The sequence below is a fragment of the Natator depressus genome, chromosome 4 (assembly GCF_965152275.1).
Source record: "Natator depressus isolate rNatDep1 chromosome 4, rNatDep2.hap1, whole genome shotgun sequence".
NCBI classification, from domain to species: Eukaryota; Metazoa; Chordata; order Testudines; family Cheloniidae; genus Natator; species Natator depressus.
Window position 1 is genome coordinate 105,107,165 of NC_134237.1, and position 19,448 is coordinate 105,126,612.

Consider the following 19,448-nt stretch of genomic DNA (forward strand, 5'->3'; position numbering starts at 1 on the left):
CAACATCTTCATTAATGATCTGGATGATGAGCAGGACTGCACCCTCGGCAAGTTCGCAGAGGACACTAAACTGGGGGAAGAGGTAGATATGCTGGAGGGTAGGGATAGGGTCCAGAGTGACTTAGACAAATTGGAGTATTGGACCAAAAGAAATCTGATGAGGTTCAAGAAGGACAAGTGTAGAGTCCTGCACTTGGAATGGAAGAATCCCATGCACTGCTACAGGCTGGGGACCGACTAGCTAAGCGGCAGTTCTGCAGAAAAGGACCTGGGGATTACAATGGACAAGAAGCTGGATACGAGTCAACAGTGTGTCTTTGTTGCCAAGAAGGCTAATGGCATATTGGGTTGCATTAGTGGGAGCATTGCTAGCAGATCGAAGAAAGTGATTATTCCTCTCTATTTGGCACTGGTGAGGCCACATCTGGAGTACTGCATCCATTTTGGGGCCCACCACTACAGAAAGAATGTGAACAAATTGGAGAGAGTCTAGCAGAGGGCAACAAAAATTATTAGGGTGCTGGAGCACATGACTTACGAGGAGAGGCTGAGGGAACTGGGCTTATTTAGTCTGCAGAAGAGAAGAGTGGGGGGGATTTGATAGCAGCCTTCAACTACCTGAAGCGGGGTTCCAAAGAGGATGGATCTAGGCTGTTCTCAGATGACAGAGCAAGGAGATGGCAGATGGTGGCAGATGACAGAGCAAGGAGCAATGGTCTCAAGTTGCAGTGGGGGAGGTCTAGATTTGATATTAGGAAAAACTATTTTACGAGGAGGGTGGTGAAGCACTGGAAGGGTTACCTAGGGAGGTGGTGGAATCTCCATCCATAGAGGTTTTTAAGGCCCGGCTTGACAAAGCCCTGGATGGGATGATTTAGTTGGGGTTGGTCCTGCTTTGAGCAAGGGGCTGGACTAGATGAACTCCTGAGGTCTCTTCCAACTCTAATCTTCTATGATTCTAGACATTCCCTTCTTAAAAATCTGGGGAAAAGCTATTATTATTTATATTACAGTATCATCTACGGGAGAACCAGGTTGGGGCCCTCTGTACTGAGGCAGGACTAAGTACGCTTGGACCGTCCCTGACAGGTGTTTGTTCTAGCCATTCTAAAAACCCCCAATGATGGGGATTCTGCAACCCCCTTTGGAAGTCTCTTATAGAGCTTAACTACCCTTACAGAAGTTTTTCATAATATCTAACCTAAATCTCTCTTGCTGCAGATTAACCCCATTTACTTCTTGTCCTACCTGATCACTGTCTTCTTTATAGCAGCCCTTAACATATTTAAAGACTTAACTGGTCCCTGCCAGTCTTCTTTTCTCAAGAGTAAACACGGCTTTTTGAAAAAACCTTTCATCATAGGTCAGGCTTTTCTAAAACATTTAATATTTTTAATTGCTCTCCTCTGTACTCGCTCCAATTTGTCCAGATCTTTCTTGAAGAGTGGCACCCAGGATTGGACACAGTACTCCCGCTACAGGCCTCACCGGTGCCGAGTAGAACGGGACAATTACCTTCCACTTCTTACGTATCACACGCCTCTTACTATATCCCAGAGTGATATTAGCCTTTTTAGTCACCACGACTCATACTCAATTTGTGATCCGCTGTAACCTTAGATCCTTTTCAGCCGTACTACTACCTACCCAGTTATTCCCCATTTTGTAGTTGTGCATTTGATTTTTTCTTCCTTCCTAAGTGTACTATTAACCCTAACCCTATTTTGTATTTGTCTTTATTGAATTTCATCTTGTTGATTTCAGACCAATTCTCCAATATGTCAAGATCATTTTGAATTTGAATCCTGTCTTCCAATGTGCTAGCAACCCCTCCCAATTTGGTGTCATCTGCAAATTTTATAAGCATACTCTCTACTCATTAATGAAAATATTGAATAGTATTGGACCTAGGACAGCCCCCTGCATGCCCCCCCGCCCTGGATGTGTCTTCCCAGTTTGACATCAAGCCACTGATAACTACTCTTGGAGTACGGTCTTCCAACCAGTTGTGCATCCATCTTCTAATAATTTCATCTAGACCACACTTCCCTAGTTTATGAGAATGCTGTGTGGGACTGTGTGAAAAACATTGCCAATATGGAGATACATCACGTCTACAACTTCCCCTCTATTCACTAGGCTGTCAAAGAAGGAAATTAGGTTGGTTTGGCATGATTTGTTCTTGACAAATTCATAATGGCTATTCCTTATAAGTCTATTATCCTCTAGTTGCTTACAAATTGATTGATTAATAATTTGTTCCGGGCTGGGAACAAACTATAAGGTATTGAAGTTCTACTGACTGATCTACAATTTCCTGGAGTCCTCTTTCTTTCCCCTTTTAAAGACAAGTACTGTGTTTGCCCTTCTCCAGTCCTCTGGGACTTCATCCATCCTCTACAAGTTCTCAAAGGTAATTGCTAACAGTTCTGAGATTGCTCAGCTAGCTCCTTTAGATAAAGTTCAGCAGGCCCTGCCAACCTGAATACATCTAATTTATATAAATACTCTTTAATCTGTTTTTTCCCTATTTTGGTTTGTGTTCCTTCCCCCTTGTTGTTCATATTTATTATATTGACTATCTGGTCACCATTAACCTTTTTAGTGAAGGCTGAAGCAAAACTCCTCAATCTTCTTGATGTTGTCTGGTATTAGCTCTCCTTCCATGCTAAATAGAGAACCTACATTTTCCTTCATCCTACATTTTCCTTTTGCTCCTGATGTATTTATAGAACCTCTTCTTATTTCCTTTTATGGTCCTTGTTAAGTGTTACTCATTTTGTGACTTAGCCTTTCTGATTTTGTCCCTACATGCGTGTGCTATTCTTTTGTAGTCAACCTTAGCAATTAGTCCATATTTCCATTTTTTCTTTGAAGGACTCCTTTTTTGATTTTCAGGTCATAAAATGAAAAAAGAAAAGGAGTACTTGTGGCACCTTAGAGACTAACCAGTTTATTTGAGCATGAGCTTTCGTGAGCTACAGCTCACTTCATCAGATGCATAGCATATTGTGGAAACTGCAGAAGACATTATATACACACAGAGACCATGAAACAAAACTTCCTCCCACCCCACTGTCCTGCTCGTAACAGCTAGCTCTATATATATATATATGTATATAATGTCTTCTGCAGTTTCCACAATATGCTATGCATCCGATGAAGTGAGCTGTAGCTCACGAAAGCTCATGCTCAAATAAACTGGTTAGTCTCTAAGGTGCCACAAGTACTCCTTTTCTTTTTTCTTTTTACGAATACAGACTAACACGGCTGTTACTCTGAAACAGGTCATAAAATAGCTCCTTGATGGAGCCATATAGGCCTCTGATTATTCTTCCCATCTTTCCTTTTCATTAGGATAGTTCACTGTTGTTCTTTTAATATTCTCTCTATCACACTGTAATCCAACCATCGGTTCCCCAAGAAATGAACTGAGATAGTCCTAGCAGATCTGGCATGAATTATTGAGATCTGTTTGGAAATCAGATCCTTATTTCAGTGAGTTGGTTCCTAAGAGTTAATTTTTCAGTAATTCAGTCAAAAATGTAATATAAAGGAAAGCAGAAGTCTGTTTAATATCCAATCTTAATTGTAGAATCTGGCCTCTGGCTAAAACCACACATTGAGAATTTGGCATTTATATACAAGGCAGAAAAGATCTTAAGGATTTTCCTGATATACTATCGAGCCTGTAGGCCAGGGAAATTCTCGTGAAATTCCTTTTGGCTGCGATACTGGAATTCCTATGAGTTTTTATTCTCAGGGGTTTTATTGTTTGGGCATACCTTAGACAAACCACTGTTTGTTTAAGGTATGCCAAAACAAACCAAATATGCTCACCCTTCCATTGCCAAAGAGGGAAGTACAGTGCTTCATGTTGGAATTTTAAAAGATGCAAGCCCATTTTATGACCTGTAGGGGACGACTTTCAGAAGCACACATGGAAGTTAGGCAACCCACTCCAATTGATTTTCAATGTATGTTGGACACTTAACTGACCTTTGGGCTGCTAAAAATCTCCCCATACGTTACAATATCACAGAACATCATTTCTAGAACAATGTGAGTTACAGTTATTGTCATGAATAAGTGGTGAGACAGGGAACAAGTACTTACGGTTGCGCCCCAATTTCTCGAAGATGATAGAAGAGCTGAGGGAGATGGGTTTGAAGGAGGGTCTCAAACAGCAAACATAGTGATACGATGCCCTAGCAAAACAACACCACCACACCCTGAAAACATATTCACTACTACTCATATATTCAAATTAAATATTAATATAGTTTTAATTTAAGCATTAAGACAAACAATTAATACATCAGTGTGTTAGGATATAGATATTCAGGCCTGTCTGTAAAGGCTTATACTCTAATTTAGCTGTATTCTTATCACTTAGCTAGTTATAGAGGTATAAAAGAGAGAATCAAAATCACTGTCTGACTGTATAAGGCCTTTGGCTAAGCAGCAGAGGCAGCCATAAGCTGGGAAGCGAACAGTCACATCCTCACATTCCAAACTAGTCACATTGAAATAAGGTGCTATTGGGCTGTTAGGAATACAATTCTGTCCTGATAATGCCTATAGCCCCCAGAGAAAGAAAGGGAAGTGCCTAGAAAATGTAAAAGGAAACTTAGTTTGATAGCATCCTGTCTGGCAAGAACTCACTTAATATCAATAGCGGGGATGTGAAATCCTCACTTCTGTATTGTTTTGTCATTATAGTTCCCACTTTGCTATTGTTTATTTGCTATTGTCTCTGTCTGGTTCTGTGATTGTTTCTGTCTGCTGTATAATTAATTTTGCTGGATGTAAACTAATTAAGGTGGTGGGATATAATTGGTTAAATAATCATGTTACAATATGTTAGGATTGGTTAGTTAAATTTCAGTAAAATGATTGGTTAAGGTATAGCTAAGCAGAACTCAAGTTTTACTATATAGTCTGCACTCAATCAGGAAGTCTGTGTGGGGGGGGGAATGGGAACAGGGAATGGGGGTGGGGAATTGGAATCATGTTTTGCTAAGGGGGGGAATGGGAACAGGGACACAGGTAAGGCTCTGTGGTGCCAGAGCTGGGAAGGGGGACACTAAGGAAGGAAACTGGAATCATGCTTGCTGGAAGTTCACCCCAACAAACATCGAATTGTTTGCACCTTTGGACTTCGGGTATTGTTGCTCTCTGTTCATGCAAGAAGGACCAGGGAAGTAAGTGGGTGAAGGAATAAGCCCCTAACACTTCCTCCATTTCCTTTTTAATCTCATCCCAGGTTGACCCCTGCACCTGGTATGGGCTCTGGCTCTTCCTTATCCATTTATCCAAAAAATCCTTTACCCTGGCTTGCCAGAACCCGCAACTACCATCATGAGAGTTCACTATACTCACTCCAGGCAGCTGCGCGGACTGTTGGGGAGGGGGACTTACAGGCTGCCACTCACCTATCCGATGCGATGCATTCGAGTCACGGCACCAAGATGTTAGGGGCTTATTCCTTCACCCACTTACTTCCCTGGTCCTTCTTGCATGAACAGAGAGCAACAATACCCGAAGTCCAAAGGTGCAAACAATTCGATGTTTATTGGGGTGAACTTCCAGCAAGCATGATTCCAGTTTCCTTCCTTAGTGTCCTCCTAACCAGCTCTGGCACCACAGAGCCTTACCTGTGTCCCTGTTCCCATTCCCCCCCTTAGCAAAACATGATTCCAATTCCCCACCCCTATTCCCTGTTCCCATTTCCCCCCAACCCCCACACACAGACTTCCTGATTGAGTGCAGACTATATAGTAAAACTTGAGTTCCGCTTAGCTATACCTTAACCAATCATTTTACTGAAATTTAACTAACCAATCCTAACATATTGTAACATGATTATTTAACCAATTATATCCCACCACCTTAATTAGTTTACATCCAGCAAAATTAATTATACAGCAGACAGAAACAATCACAGAACCAGACAGAGACAATAGCAAATAAACAATAGCAAAGTGGGAACTATAATGACAAAACAATACAGAAGTGAGGATTTCACATCCCCGCTATTGATATTAAGTGAGTTCTTGCCAGACAGGATGCTATCAAACTAAGTTTCCTTTTACATTTTCTAGGCACTTCCCTTTCTTTCTCTGGGGGCTATAGGCATTATCAGGACAGAATTGTATTCCTAACAGCCCAATAGCACCTTATTTCAATGTGACTAGTTTGGAATGTGAGGATGTGACTGTTCGCTTCCCAGCTTATGGCTGCCTCTGCTGCTTAGCCAAAGGCCTTATACAGTCAGACAGTGATTTTGATTCTCTCTTTTATACCTCTAACTAGCTAAGTGATAAGAATACACCTAAATTAGAGTATAGGCCTTTACAGACAGGCCTGAATATCTATATCCTAACACAGTGATACACAACTAGAGTAACATGAGCAAACCAGATCCCTTCAACTTCTAAGGCCTTGATCCTACAAGCACTTCCACACCTGAAATAACTTTATATATAATGAGTAGTCACATTCAACTCCAAGTCACTCATGTGTAGTATCTCTAGGGTTAAGGTCTAAAGGCCAGATTTTTATAAGTATATAGGCACCAAAAGATACAGATAGGTGCCTAAGTAGGATTTTCAAAAGCATTTAAATGACTAAGACCCATTGATTTCAATAGTAGTTAGGTGACTAGGTACTTTTGAAAATCCCACCTCGGCACTGGCACTTATCTGTATTTTAGATGCCTAAATATCTTTTAAAAATCTGTCTCTAAGTCTATTAAAGGCCCAGTAGTACACAATCTATGTGGTCTTAGTTTTATTCTGATAAAATAGACTCCAGTTACACTACACCTGGACACAGACAAAAGCACGGCTTTTTGAATTATAATTAGAAAAAGTGACAAATCAAATTATTACAAGGACAAGTTAAGTGGTCTAAACTGTGGAAAAACAAATATTCCCCATTTTAAAAATTCCTTTAAAAAAATCATGATGGAAACTAGCATACATTCCCATACACTGGGATACCATGCTGCTAATATACCAAAGCATAGGCCCAATCCTGTAAATGTTTATTACCAGACAGAATATCTACCACTGTGACGTTTGTTTATTTATTTGACCATCAATGTGACTATTCACAGTACTAAGTGGTATTCCCAGGAGTAAGCATTTGCAGGATCAGCTGTAAGTCACTTTTTAACAAAATAGTCCACCATCTGTATCACAATGGATTCTTAGTGGCCCTCATTTTAATTTTATTGGACATTCTTCTGTGCTGTTCACATAATTCATAATACATCATTACATAATTGGAAATATGATTGCTCTCTTCATTTATAAAACCCCTTAATGGAAAAAACACTTGTCAGTTTAAAACATTTTCTATAGCTTATGTAGGGCAAGAAGAACTTGTAATCATGGGAATTTTAAAAATCGTATGCTTAGCTAAATGAATGCCATTTTCTTTTAAATAAAAGTATTTTATACTTTATAAGATTTTATACAAAATAGAAAAGAAGAATGTTATACTTTAATAGTTAATACTGTAAACAGCATAAACAAAAAATAAGGCAACCAAAACTTTATACAAATGCAAGTCAATTTTTTAAACAACTTGGCATGCACAAACACTTGCACATGCAAGTCACAGAATTCACACAAATTCCATCACCAGCATATGATAGTGCTTAAAAAAGTGCATTCAAGTATGTTTATACACAAAGACGCATGAGTAAGAAGAGGCTAAGTTGAGACCCCTTTGAAAATGACTAGTAATGACTAAACCTATAAACTATAGTGCTCAAGTCTCATAAGAGTCTTCGTAATAGAGGTATCCAATGTAATTCTACTACAGAGTAACTCAAAGAACACTGAAGTCCATTGTCTACTACCTCTGTATCACACACAACTAACTGGCATCATTCAGGAAGGCACTTAAACACATGCGTAAGTGCTGTTCTGAATTTGACTCCCCCCAAAGCCTGACAGCATGACCACTGTATTATTAAAATATGCCTTTGCCAGAGACTTTTACTATTATTGAGGTATAAATTATAGGATTTCAAATAAAGTTATATAATGTTACTTCAGATGTGCATGACATTTTCATCATAGTTAAAGGGACATAACTCAGCTATGTACACTTGAGAAATTAAAATAAAATCATGCTACTAAGCATTATTGTTCCATAACAAATAGAAATATAGACTGATTGGGTCTTATTTCCTAATGAACTTACAGAAGGATGAGAAGATATGGAATGGAGTCTGAAGAAAAAACGCACATACATCTCACGGAATATCAGATACAATTTGGAAGGTTCATGGTACAGAAAACAAAGTGGAGCAACTGAAATGATAAAAGAATTTAATTGACTCAATGCTGTAAACTGTTAAAATAGTTCAATGAGCAAGTGCATGAAGTAGGAGGAAAAACAAGCCAATAATCCCTTTAGAATAATAAATTTATAAATTAGTTCTGATTTATTTAGAAAGGTATATTTATTTTTAATATTACATCCTATTATTAAAAGAAACGACAAGCAAAGGTGAATATTGTAGTCCATGTTACAACCCTATAGATTTCAAGAGGCAGAACTAACTGGATCCTGCCTATTCCATAGACCTGGCCCTGCATGATCATCAAAAATATGTTTTGAGGACGGATAGTCCAGTGGTTCTGGTGCTAGATTGAGACTCAGGAGACCTGGGTTCAATTTCGTACTCCACTACAGACTTCCTGTGTATGCTGGGCAAGTTACTTTGTCTCTCTCGGACTCAGTTCCCCATCTGTAAAATGGGACTAATAGCACTTCACTACCTCACAGAGGTGCTGTAAGGGTAAATATATGAAAGACAATGAGGTGCTCAGAAACTACAATAATGAAGACCATATAAGTACGATCAGTCAAAAGATATATGGACACTTGCATACTCATTCTAAGATCTGGATGAACATTTACATTAACTGGGCAACCATTATGAAGTCCTTTAAATACTAACTGATCCAAAAAATTGCTATCTAATTAAACTAAGCTGGGTGGATTTCTAAAGGGTTGTTTCAACTCTAAACATTAAGTCATTTTAAGAGACAGTTTTTAAAACAAACCTCCAGTCAGGCTGAGAAAGTGAAGGACTCCTGGCTGTGACTTCAACATTATCAACTGTGAGAAGGTTAGGAGGAGTTTGTAACCAAGCAGTTCAGTACTTAGACACAAAAATAAAAGGAGTGCTTGTGGCACCTTAGAGACTAACAAATTTATTTGAGCATAAGCTTTCGTGAGCTACAGCTCACTTCATCGGATGCTGTAGCTCACGAAAGCTTATGCTCAAATAAATTGGTTAGTCTCTAAGGTGCCACAAGTATTCCTTTTCTTTTTGCAAACACAGACTAACACGGCAGCTACTCTGAAACCTGCCATTAGAAGACAGATTCTCTATGCCAACCAGGATTCAAATAGGATTCCATACTCAAGTGACACTCCATCTTTTGTAGCTCAAACAGTGGAGATAATAATGATTAAATCTGTATTGTTTATGGTAGGGAATGCAAGTTACTAAATAGGAGTAGTACCTCTTGATGTTCTCTCCCATTGTGACTTCCCAGGCTACTTATGCTCTTCACAAAAGAAAAGCTGTTGAAACTTATCAGAAAAAGCAGAAACTTAACTAAACAAAAACATTCCATCATCATCTGAGAAGGAACCAGTTTTAATTTGTACATTTGCACCAGCTGCCTTGTCCATTCTGAGTGCTAAAGGATTTCTCACAAAATACAGAATTTAATTGTTTCTTGAATTCTTGTTGGCATAATGACATGTTCATTTAATCCAAACTTTTTTTTAAAAATCAGGATTTCCAGAGAAGACATACTAATGCAGTAAAGAGAGAGAGCCCAAACCATCTAGTATTAACAAGCTGCTAATATTTTGTGAATTATTCATTGTATTCACAAAAGACATTTTTGTAATTTCCCTTTTAGCAGTAAGTCATGAACATTCCATTATATGATGCCACTCACTACCTGTCCTAGCCATGTGTTTATGCCAGTGGGCCTTTTACATACAATTCACTTTTATAAGAAACCACTGTTCACACATTTCTTGCCTACTCACAACACAAAGATAACACAGCCTGGCAAGCCATCCTCTCTCCCCATTTGTGTACACTGAAATTCAATTACCATGAATGAAGCTAGCTTCTGACCTAGAGATCAAGTGTTCCAATAATAGTTCTCTGTATAGGGACTCCCACATGTTAGCAAGTTACAACAAGAGCAAATGAGATCAGTCTGGACATTTTTCTAATTATGCATACACACCTTGGATACACAAACAAGTGGAATACATAAATGTTTAAAATGCATAAAAGAATAGTTTACAGTTTACCAAAAACATGTGGATGTGTGATATAAACTGTGGTTTATTTACAAAAACTATGCAGAATTATTACTTAAAATAGTAATTTGAAAGTCATACTTACCATACATTGAAAAGCCATGAAAAGGAATTACACCTACAAAATAAGGAAGATTCTTTTATCCTTTTATATTTGTTTATTTATCCATAGAAGTATTCATATTTATTGCTTTTTCAAATTCCTAAACTGAGCTTTGTGCTTCACAGGAACAACTAAAGACATATTCCATATCCTGAAGAGCTTAGAGTCTTAGACCCTGATCTTGCAAACACACACATGCTTAATTTAAACAGGGAGTATTCCCAATTATTTCAGTGGAACTACTCACATGGTTAAAGTTAAGCATGTCCTTACGCGCCTGTAAGATCGGATTAAGGACCTGATTTAGCAAAGAATGTAAGCACATGTTTAACTTTAAGCATGTGCTTACGTGCTTTCATGAAATCAAGGCCCAACTTCAGACAAGACACAACCAGCAAGGGCCATACACTGACAAGAACGATGGAACAGGGAAAGAAAGAAAGTTAAAATAATGAGTTCATGCAGTACCCAGTAAAGATATGTAGACATCTTGGCAGTTGTGTTGTTTATTTTCTTCTCTTCTCCAAATCATCTCATTTCCCATAGGTGACATGGCTGAAATGAGTGTTCAGAGGGGATTTGAATGAGGAGAGGGAAAGTGTTTGGCAAATGGGTTTAAGGAGGATGCTTCATTCTTAGTGGGCTGCATAAAAGAATACATGGAAACAGAAGTCGGAGAAGGGGCCAGAGGATGTGCCAAGACTGGCATCGTTGCTGGAATGGAGAAGACGCAAAAGGAGACAAGGTTAGAGATACAGACACAAGATCAGTGACGTAGGACCTTGAAAGCATGGACAAAGAGCATGAATTTGATATAAAGGGCAATGAAAAGCCAGCAGCAGGAGTCAAAAGGGAGGGGGTTGATATGGACAAAATGACCAGTGAGAAAAGAAGATTATAACAGCAGCAGTAAGGGTAACATTAATAGCATTAATGTGATAAATATATTCATACCTTTGTGCCTAAAAATCAAGACCAAATGATCAAAAGTGAGAGCCTAAAATTGGCATCTCAGTGGCATGCTTTCTAGAGGTGCTGAGCAACTAGGGATTAGCTGAATTAAGTGGTGTTCCTGTCAGGTCCCCTAAGCAAGAATCGAGAAGAGTGAAGTATGAGCTACTATCCTTATCCTATGCTATCAGGATATTCTCCTACACAGAGAATCCTAAAGTGGCTAATAAAACTAGATTTAACGTGGCTTTGCAGTAGATCCAGTGTGAGGATCTAGCCCAATGACTTTAATCTCATTATACTACTGGCTGAGGTTCACTCTTATTCTGCTTATTTGGTAAGTTTAGCTTATTTTTGCATTGCTAAAAGTAGTAATTTTCCCAGCTTCCACTAGAGGAGGCAATAGTATAATTCTTACCATTTGGTGGATAAAAAACAGCATATTCTTCCACGCCGAGTTTTCCTGTGAATGAGCAGACATTGGTTTAAACACACTCAAATGGTAAAAAGTCTCTTTAGAAATGTGAACTTTATTTACTTTTCAGTAATATCATTTAAAAAGTTAATTATTAATTTTGTATCATTTTATATTGATAACTAGCATGCAAATCATTTCACGAGTCATATAATAAAGAAGATATAGTGTTCCTCAAATGTAAAACATAGATGTGACACAACAAAGGAGATTGGCAAACCGTAGAGAGGAGATGAGGGAGAAGGAGGAGTTCAATAATAGCATCACATGGATACTGTGTGTGTTTGTGCACATACATACATTCTGGAGATTGTTACGTTTTGTGTTTCGTTAAATAAAAATGAATAAAGAGTATAACTGACTCACTCGCTGTAAGCCTTGCAGACAAAAGTAGTTTTCAGAAGGGATTTAAATGAAAAAGGAGAGTGCCTTGGCAGACCAGAACAGGGAGAATGTTCTATGCATAGGAACAGCTCTTAGAAAGGTGCAGAAATGTTAGTGAGAGGAAAAGGAAATTGTTGCATTAAAGCTGAATCATTGAAGGAGTGGAGGGGTATCATAACTGAACTACTTTTCCTATTTTTCTTTCATATCTTAAAATCCCTATTGCTCCAACAAGCCCTTTTTTTCAAATCTAATATCAGTGCCAACAATAAAAAATGAACACACAATTTCTTCTATTCCTATGCAAAAGGAGCATGTGCTAATACTATACAAAACTATTTTTTAGACCCACAATAAAATATTGACAGTCAATTTTGAGGCATAATTCAGTGCTTTTCTTAAACACAACTGCACCTATTTTAAAAGATGTTTTTAATTTCTTTTCTGTAGTTTTAAGATAACAGAGAACATTCAACTAGAACAGCAAAGTAAGTTTTTACTAGTTATTTAAATTCATGGTTTAAAAACCTTAAATAAATGATTATTTGTTATGATAAGAAAAAGGATCTCTTCGAATATTGTGTGTTTTCATCTCTTGTTCTTTGCATTTGGCAAACGTTATAAAATAGAATCCTCCGCAGTGAGAGAGATATTGCCAAACCCAGCAGGAAACGAAGAAAATCTGCGTTACATTATACAGTTTCCTGTACAGTAGAACCTCAGAATTATGAACACCTTGGGAAAGGAGGTTGTTCATAATTCTGAAACGTTTGTAACTCTGAACAAAAGGTTATGGCTGTTCTTTCAAAAGTTTACAACTGAACATTGACTTAATACAGCTTTGAAACTTTACTATGCAGAAGAAAAATGCTGCTTTTAACCATCTTAATTCAAATGAAACAAGCACAGAAACAGTTTCCTTACTTTGTCCAAAAAAAAAAAAAAAAAAAAAACACTTTCCCTTTATTTTTTTTTAGTAGTTTACGTTTAACACAGTGGATGTACTGTATTTGCCTCTCTTTTTTTTTTTTTGGTGGTCTCTGCTGCTGCCTGATTGCGTAGTTCCAATTCCAAATGAGGTGTCTGGTTGACCTGTCAGTTTTTAACTCTGGTGTTCGTAATTCTGAGGTTCTACTGGAGTACGGAACCAATTGAACTGGATCAAAAACGTCCCTATTTAGTTGTGGCCAACTGTATGTATGTATGTATGTATGTGTATATATATATACACATACACATATATATATATATATATATATATATATACACATACACATATATATATATATATATATATACACATACACACACATATATATATATATATATACACATACACACACATATATATATATATATATACACATACACACACACACATATTATATATATATATATATATATATATATATATATATATATATTATACACACACATACATACACACACACACACACATACACACACTCACGCGAACCCTGTGGGAAGAGAAAGTTTGTCTACTTAATGGAGGACTTAGTTAAAATTAATCTGATTTTTAGATTTAATATCATATAAAGAACTTTAACCACAAGTACATTAAAATATGGCTATTTGAATATACTGAGATTATATACACACACAAAATATACTATCATACACAACACATACATAGTGGTAACATACATGGGATAACTTTCAGGGACATATGAGAAGCTGCATCATCATGTACATTCTGTCCACTAATTCACTGGAACCAGAACTTGTTCTAAACCTTTAAGTAGGTTCAAACAAATGCGATTTTTTAAAATGACTCTGATAAGGAACTATCTCATCCTTTACCAAATTGTGGAATTTCCTCAATAAAATTACATTGAATGGAAATCCAAAATGGTCAACATTCAGTTTTGCTCCAATGGTAACTTTAATCTAGTATCTCATGAATGTACTAGCAATGAGAGTTTACGATTGGAAAGTGAAGAGTCCCAGCTTTACAAGACTATATACACCACTTCCTCTGGGACCTCCTGGCACTTGAAAGCCCAGAGATATTGGACTAAAGTTTCTTAGGTTTATAAAATTTATTTGTTATATATTTCTGTCATTCCAAGGACCATGCAGTTAAACTCAAGGGGTGAAATCGTGGCTCTATTGAAGTCAATGGGAGTTTTTCTTTTATAAAAGTAAGCAGCATATACAGAATACACAATAGTTCGACGGGTAGGATTTTATTGGCACTCATTTAAAGTAACTCTCTGATGACTTCACCATTCATGAGTAATATAGCTGATTATCCCAAACTTATTTCAATAAAACTTTACATCATTTATTGTTTGAATAGAGTAAAAGCTTTTTGGCATGTTGGAGAAATGGGGGGGGTGCCAGTAAGTGAAAAATTCCGGTTAACTAACAGGGAGGGAGTTTGGGTGCAGCACAGGGTGTGGGTCCACCCCACCCCAAGCGCTGGTTCTAAGCTCCCATTGGCCAGGAGGCAGCATGCAGAGCCGCCTAGCTGCACCTCCGCCCAGGAGCAGCAGGAACAGGTCAGCGCTTGCGGGGAGCCACTAGAGGTGAGTGCCCCCTGGATCTGGCACCCCAAAACCCCTCATGAACCCCAACCCCGAGCCCCATCCCGCACCCAAACTCCCTCCCAGAGCCCACACCCCGCATATTAGATGAAGAGCTGGACAAGAGACTGAGTGGGACAGAAAGTGCAGAGGGTAAGGGTAGGATATGAGGGACAAAGAGCCAAGGGTGGGGAAGTGACAGGTCAGAGATAGGTTGGAGGGAAATGAGGCAAGAGCACACTCCTCTCCAGAGCCTGGAATGGAACCCAGATTCCTGAGTCCTCTGCGGTCAGTAAATATCTGTGAAAACCCTGACAAAAATGTCGAATCCCCTTGTAGTACTTGTCCACACAGAGGATGACAACCTGCTACTGCAATCAGTTACTCCATGAGCTCAAGTGGCAGAGGTCTGTATAGTGGATCTCAAGGTTCCAACCCTGCTGATGACCCCTGAAGGTGTCAATATAATGACACGTGATGGAATTTATTTTTTCAGTTTGCTTTTGTAAACACCTAGGAAATTACACATAAAAAACCTTAACTTAAAATAATATTAAGGTCAAGCACTTCTAAGTCAGGAAATATGAGAACAAAGATTGCCCGTGCATATGTGTATTCATTATTATATAGTCTTTAATTACATGATTGTATACTTTGTGCTTTCGTCTAATGCTGACCCTCACGCCTAGAAGAAATTCCCTGTAAACATCTTCAAAACTAACTTTAGCTTCCTCCAAAACCCTCCATAACACTCTCCTTTGTCAATAGGCCTATGTAAAATTGACAAAAGCTACACTGCTAGTATGCCGAGACTGCCACCTATCATGCTGACCAATATGTTCTCACTATTTCTTTGTACTCACCCTTTGGTCTGCCTGTACCCAACTGTTGTCTGTCAGATTGTAAACTCACTGGGACAGAGACTGCCTTTTTGTTCTGTGTTTGTACAGCACCTAGCACAATGGTGTCATGGTCCATATCTGGTGTTTCTATGTGCTAATACCAGTAAATAAATACATAAATAAATAAATAAATATAGTATAGTATTTTCCCTGCCTCAGCTGGCCCACCCTGTGCACTGAATAAGGCAGGAGTTCGGTGGAAAAAACAGTATATGATCATGTAAATTAAAGACTGTATCATAATGCAAATACATAGGCAACCTTAATTCTGGCATTTCCTAACTTTTGAGTGTTTGACTTTGTGATCTTAATTATTGTCTTCTAATTTACTTTTTGTGTACATATGTAATATACATAAATTAAGCCCATATAGATTTGCTTTTTTGGTATACTACATACAACAATCAACACTACTCTTCATATTATCTCTTACAATACTTTTACTTTACCTCGTATGTATGATTTGGGTGGAGTAGCGCTATTGTAAGAAAAGTGCTCCAATACTGATGTATCTCGGGAAAAACAGAGTAATACCTGCAGAAAACAAAGTAAAAAAAACATCAGCTGACTTGCTCGATGAACAAAACAGTGTCAAAACACACAATTATGCACTGACAGTTGTTTCATTTTAAGATCTTCTGTATCTAATACTATAGAATTAATAGCAAAAAAACCTCTTACGAGACTATTTTAATTTTTGAAACACATTATGATCCAAGATTTCTACGTTTGTATTTTCAGACCAGTCTATGCCGAGGTGTGTATGTAAACCATCTGTGTATGCAGTTATATGTATGCATGTAACTGACCACTTACATGCCTAGCAGGCAATTTCAATACCCAGTTACCATGATTTACAGCCATCATACTAACTGCATAAACAAACAAAGCATGTGCATTTTTGTGTATGTGCAGTTCTAAAATTGCCTGGTGCCTAACATTCTCCATCAGACACAGAGCCTTTACAGAATATCTTGATAGTATATATTCTCAACATTTACTTTATTATGAAACAACACAATGGGAAAATACCAGATTAGGAAGACAGCATTATATCAGCCTCTATCAAAAAGCATATTTAGTATTAAATAGTTTAGGATAAGAACACAAATATATCTGTATATGGGAGATCATTCTAGATTCTGAAGAAGGATATCACCTATAAGAAAAGAGGCTAGCACATTGTGAGCAATCCTGGAATAGCTATAACAATAATAAAAGATGAAATATATGTATCTGAAGTTATGGAAACATTGTGTCATATTAAATTATATGATATTTGAAGATCTGAATGTTATCATGCAGTCAAAGACTGAACCACAACATACATACACAAGGTGGCAGAATTAAAGTTGAGTCTGCTGTTTCCTGACCTGGGTGCTTATCTCCGCAACTTTAAACATTCTTTAATATAGTTTTTAATAGGGAATATTTTAAATCTGGACTACAATTTTTAAAAAAAATCAAAAAATGTTTTAAGTGCTGTAGTGCTGTTTCATTACATATTTTCTGTTTCATAAAATAAACTGTTTTTTCTTTGAATAAATGATCGTGAATAGTTTTCAAATAATAAATTGGTCAAAAACAAAACATGCAAAATTGTGACTTTTGTAAACCACTTGCACTTCTATTTGAAAACAGATAATATTCTTTTTGTGATAACATTTTACCTTTTTTGAATCCCAACAATTTCTCATATTTAAACATCTTTTTTAAAAACAAACAATCTTAAATAAACACTCTAAATTAAATACTGTTACTGAATAACTCACAATCATCTTCAAATTGTAACAATACACAGGCAAAGTTAATACTCAGTATATGTTAACTGATGTGGGAGAGTCTAATCGAAAAAGGAAATAAACAATGTTCCCCAGTAGGAAAAAGAATCTAACATTTATCTGCAGCCCTCTCTTAGGAATTCTGGTGTCTGGAAGTTTTTAAAATCAAGACTGGATATCTTTCTAAAAAGTATGCAATAGCTCAAATGAAGTTGTTGCTTGATACAGAAATTACTAGGTGAGGTACTTTGGGCTGTGTTCTGCAGGGAATCAGACCAGATGATCATAATGGCCCCTTCTGGACTTAAAATCTATTAATCCTATGTCTCATACAGAAGAGAAATAAAGCCAAAAGAAAACCATGATAACAAGCTATTTTTAAAGTATACAAATATTTGACAAACTAACAAGGTGTTTATACTATCAGTCCAAAATTAAGAAGAAAATTAACCACTAAATTCAAAAGGATAAACTTAAAGTAATAAAATTATGGGGCATGTGATAAAGAGGAATTTTACAATCGATATCAATGGACCTCAATTATAACGTAGGAGAGTTATAAAGTGGTAAAAATGTAATACAGAAATCACACTCATGCAAATAACTGAAAATGAGCAACTTTATCTCACTGTATTCTTCACACAAAGGATTAAATAGGACTAGGGGTCTACCAAATTCGTGGCCGTGAAAATCATGTCATGGACTGTGAAATCTGGTCTCCCTCATGAAATTGGTCTCCGGCCACCCAGTTCTGAAGGCAGAGCGGACAGCGATGGCTGCTGGCCAGGCACCCAGCTCTGAAGGCAGCACCACTGCCAACAGCAGCACAGAAATAATATGCAATCCTGCACTTCTGTGCTGCGGCTGGTGGTGGCACTGCCTTCAGAGCTGGGTGCCTGGCCAACAGCCGCCGGTCTCCGGCCATCCAGATCTGAAAGCAGAGCAGAGAGCAGCTTCTCCCGTGGCCCAGCTTGAGGCAGTGCCACCACCAACAGCAGCAGAGAAGTAAGGATGGCAATACTGTGACCCCTAAATAGGCTTGCCACCCCCTTTTGAGTCAGGATCCCCAGTTTGAGAAATGCTGCAGAAAAATCACATTTTTCATAAGCTGGTCACAGCATAAATAGCAAAATGTCTATTTATGCTGTTACCAACCTGCAAAAAATGTATGATTGCGCCACAATTTAAGTAGACCCCTATTTATAAATAAATAAGAACCAATGGTACAACTCAATATTATTAATTATTATTATTTAATCTTGTCATTATCATAAGCCCAGATGCTCCAGACAGGATCAGGGCCCCACTCTGGGTGCCATACAAACCTAAGAGGTAGACATCATCCTTTCCCCAAAGAGCTTGCAATCTAAGTAGTAATAACTAATTCTGCCAAAAAACGAAGTACTAGACAGACAACTGATTTCTATATCCCTTTTAAGCTATAATTTTCAGTGTTCAAATTCTCTTACTTAACCAACATTTTCCCCCTCACTTATCATTTGGAATCAGCAAATAATATGCCATAACAGAGTGATTCCTAAATTGTGGTCTGTGGAGCCTCTTCTTGGTGGTCTACAGAATGAAACAATTTGAGAAGTAGTTGAAGCTGAAGATTAGGTAGGGAATGAAGGTTGTCTTTAGGAGATATACTTCTTTTACAAACCATTTTGCAGAATGGAATAAAGTACTAAATGGAATTAGACACAAGGAGTGATCAGAAGTTTAGGGTTGTTTTTCAAATCTCAGAACCAAATTTAGCTCTGCACTTTTAAAAAGAGCACACATGGATTTAGCTAGGTGACCGTTGTTGAAGTCATTGGGGATTATGTTGCTAAAATCCAATACTTTTTGGATGTTTTTGTTTCTTTGAATTCCTACAATCACATTCATCTTTATAACTCAAGACTTAAAATGTTGAAAGGAAACAAAAAT

The 19,448-nt window shown here is 37.6% G+C and overlaps 1 protein-coding gene and 1 long non-coding RNA gene across 4 annotated transcripts in view; one reads left to right on the forward strand and one right to left on the reverse strand.

Annotated features, from left to right (window-relative positions):
* The window catches only part of LOC141986730 (uncharacterized), a 42,965-nt gene extending 34,648 nt beyond the window's left edge, over positions 1–8,317 (forward strand). Inside the window, exon 4 of the long non-coding RNA XR_012639353.1 lies at positions 8,220–8,317. This is a non-coding gene — a long non-coding RNA (uncharacterized LOC141986730). The remainder of the gene's footprint in view (positions 1–8,219) is intronic.
* The window catches only part of TBC1D19 (TBC1 domain family member 19), a 106,546-nt gene that overhangs the window by 6,172 nt on the left and 80,926 nt on the right, over positions 1–19,448 (reverse strand). For all 3 annotated transcript variants that reach the window (XM_074951579.1, XM_074951578.1, XM_074951577.1), the window contains 5 exons: positions 16,185–16,269; positions 11,847–11,891; positions 10,460–10,492; positions 8,218–8,327; positions 4,117–4,208 (listed from right to left, as the gene is read on the reverse strand). In XM_074951579.1, the coding sequence (XP_074807680.1) occupies positions 4,117–4,208; positions 8,218–8,327; positions 10,460–10,492; positions 11,847–11,891; positions 16,185–16,269 (365 nt within the window). The remainder of the gene's footprint in view (positions 1–4,116; positions 4,209–8,217; positions 8,328–10,459; positions 10,493–11,846; positions 11,892–16,184; positions 16,270–19,448) is intronic.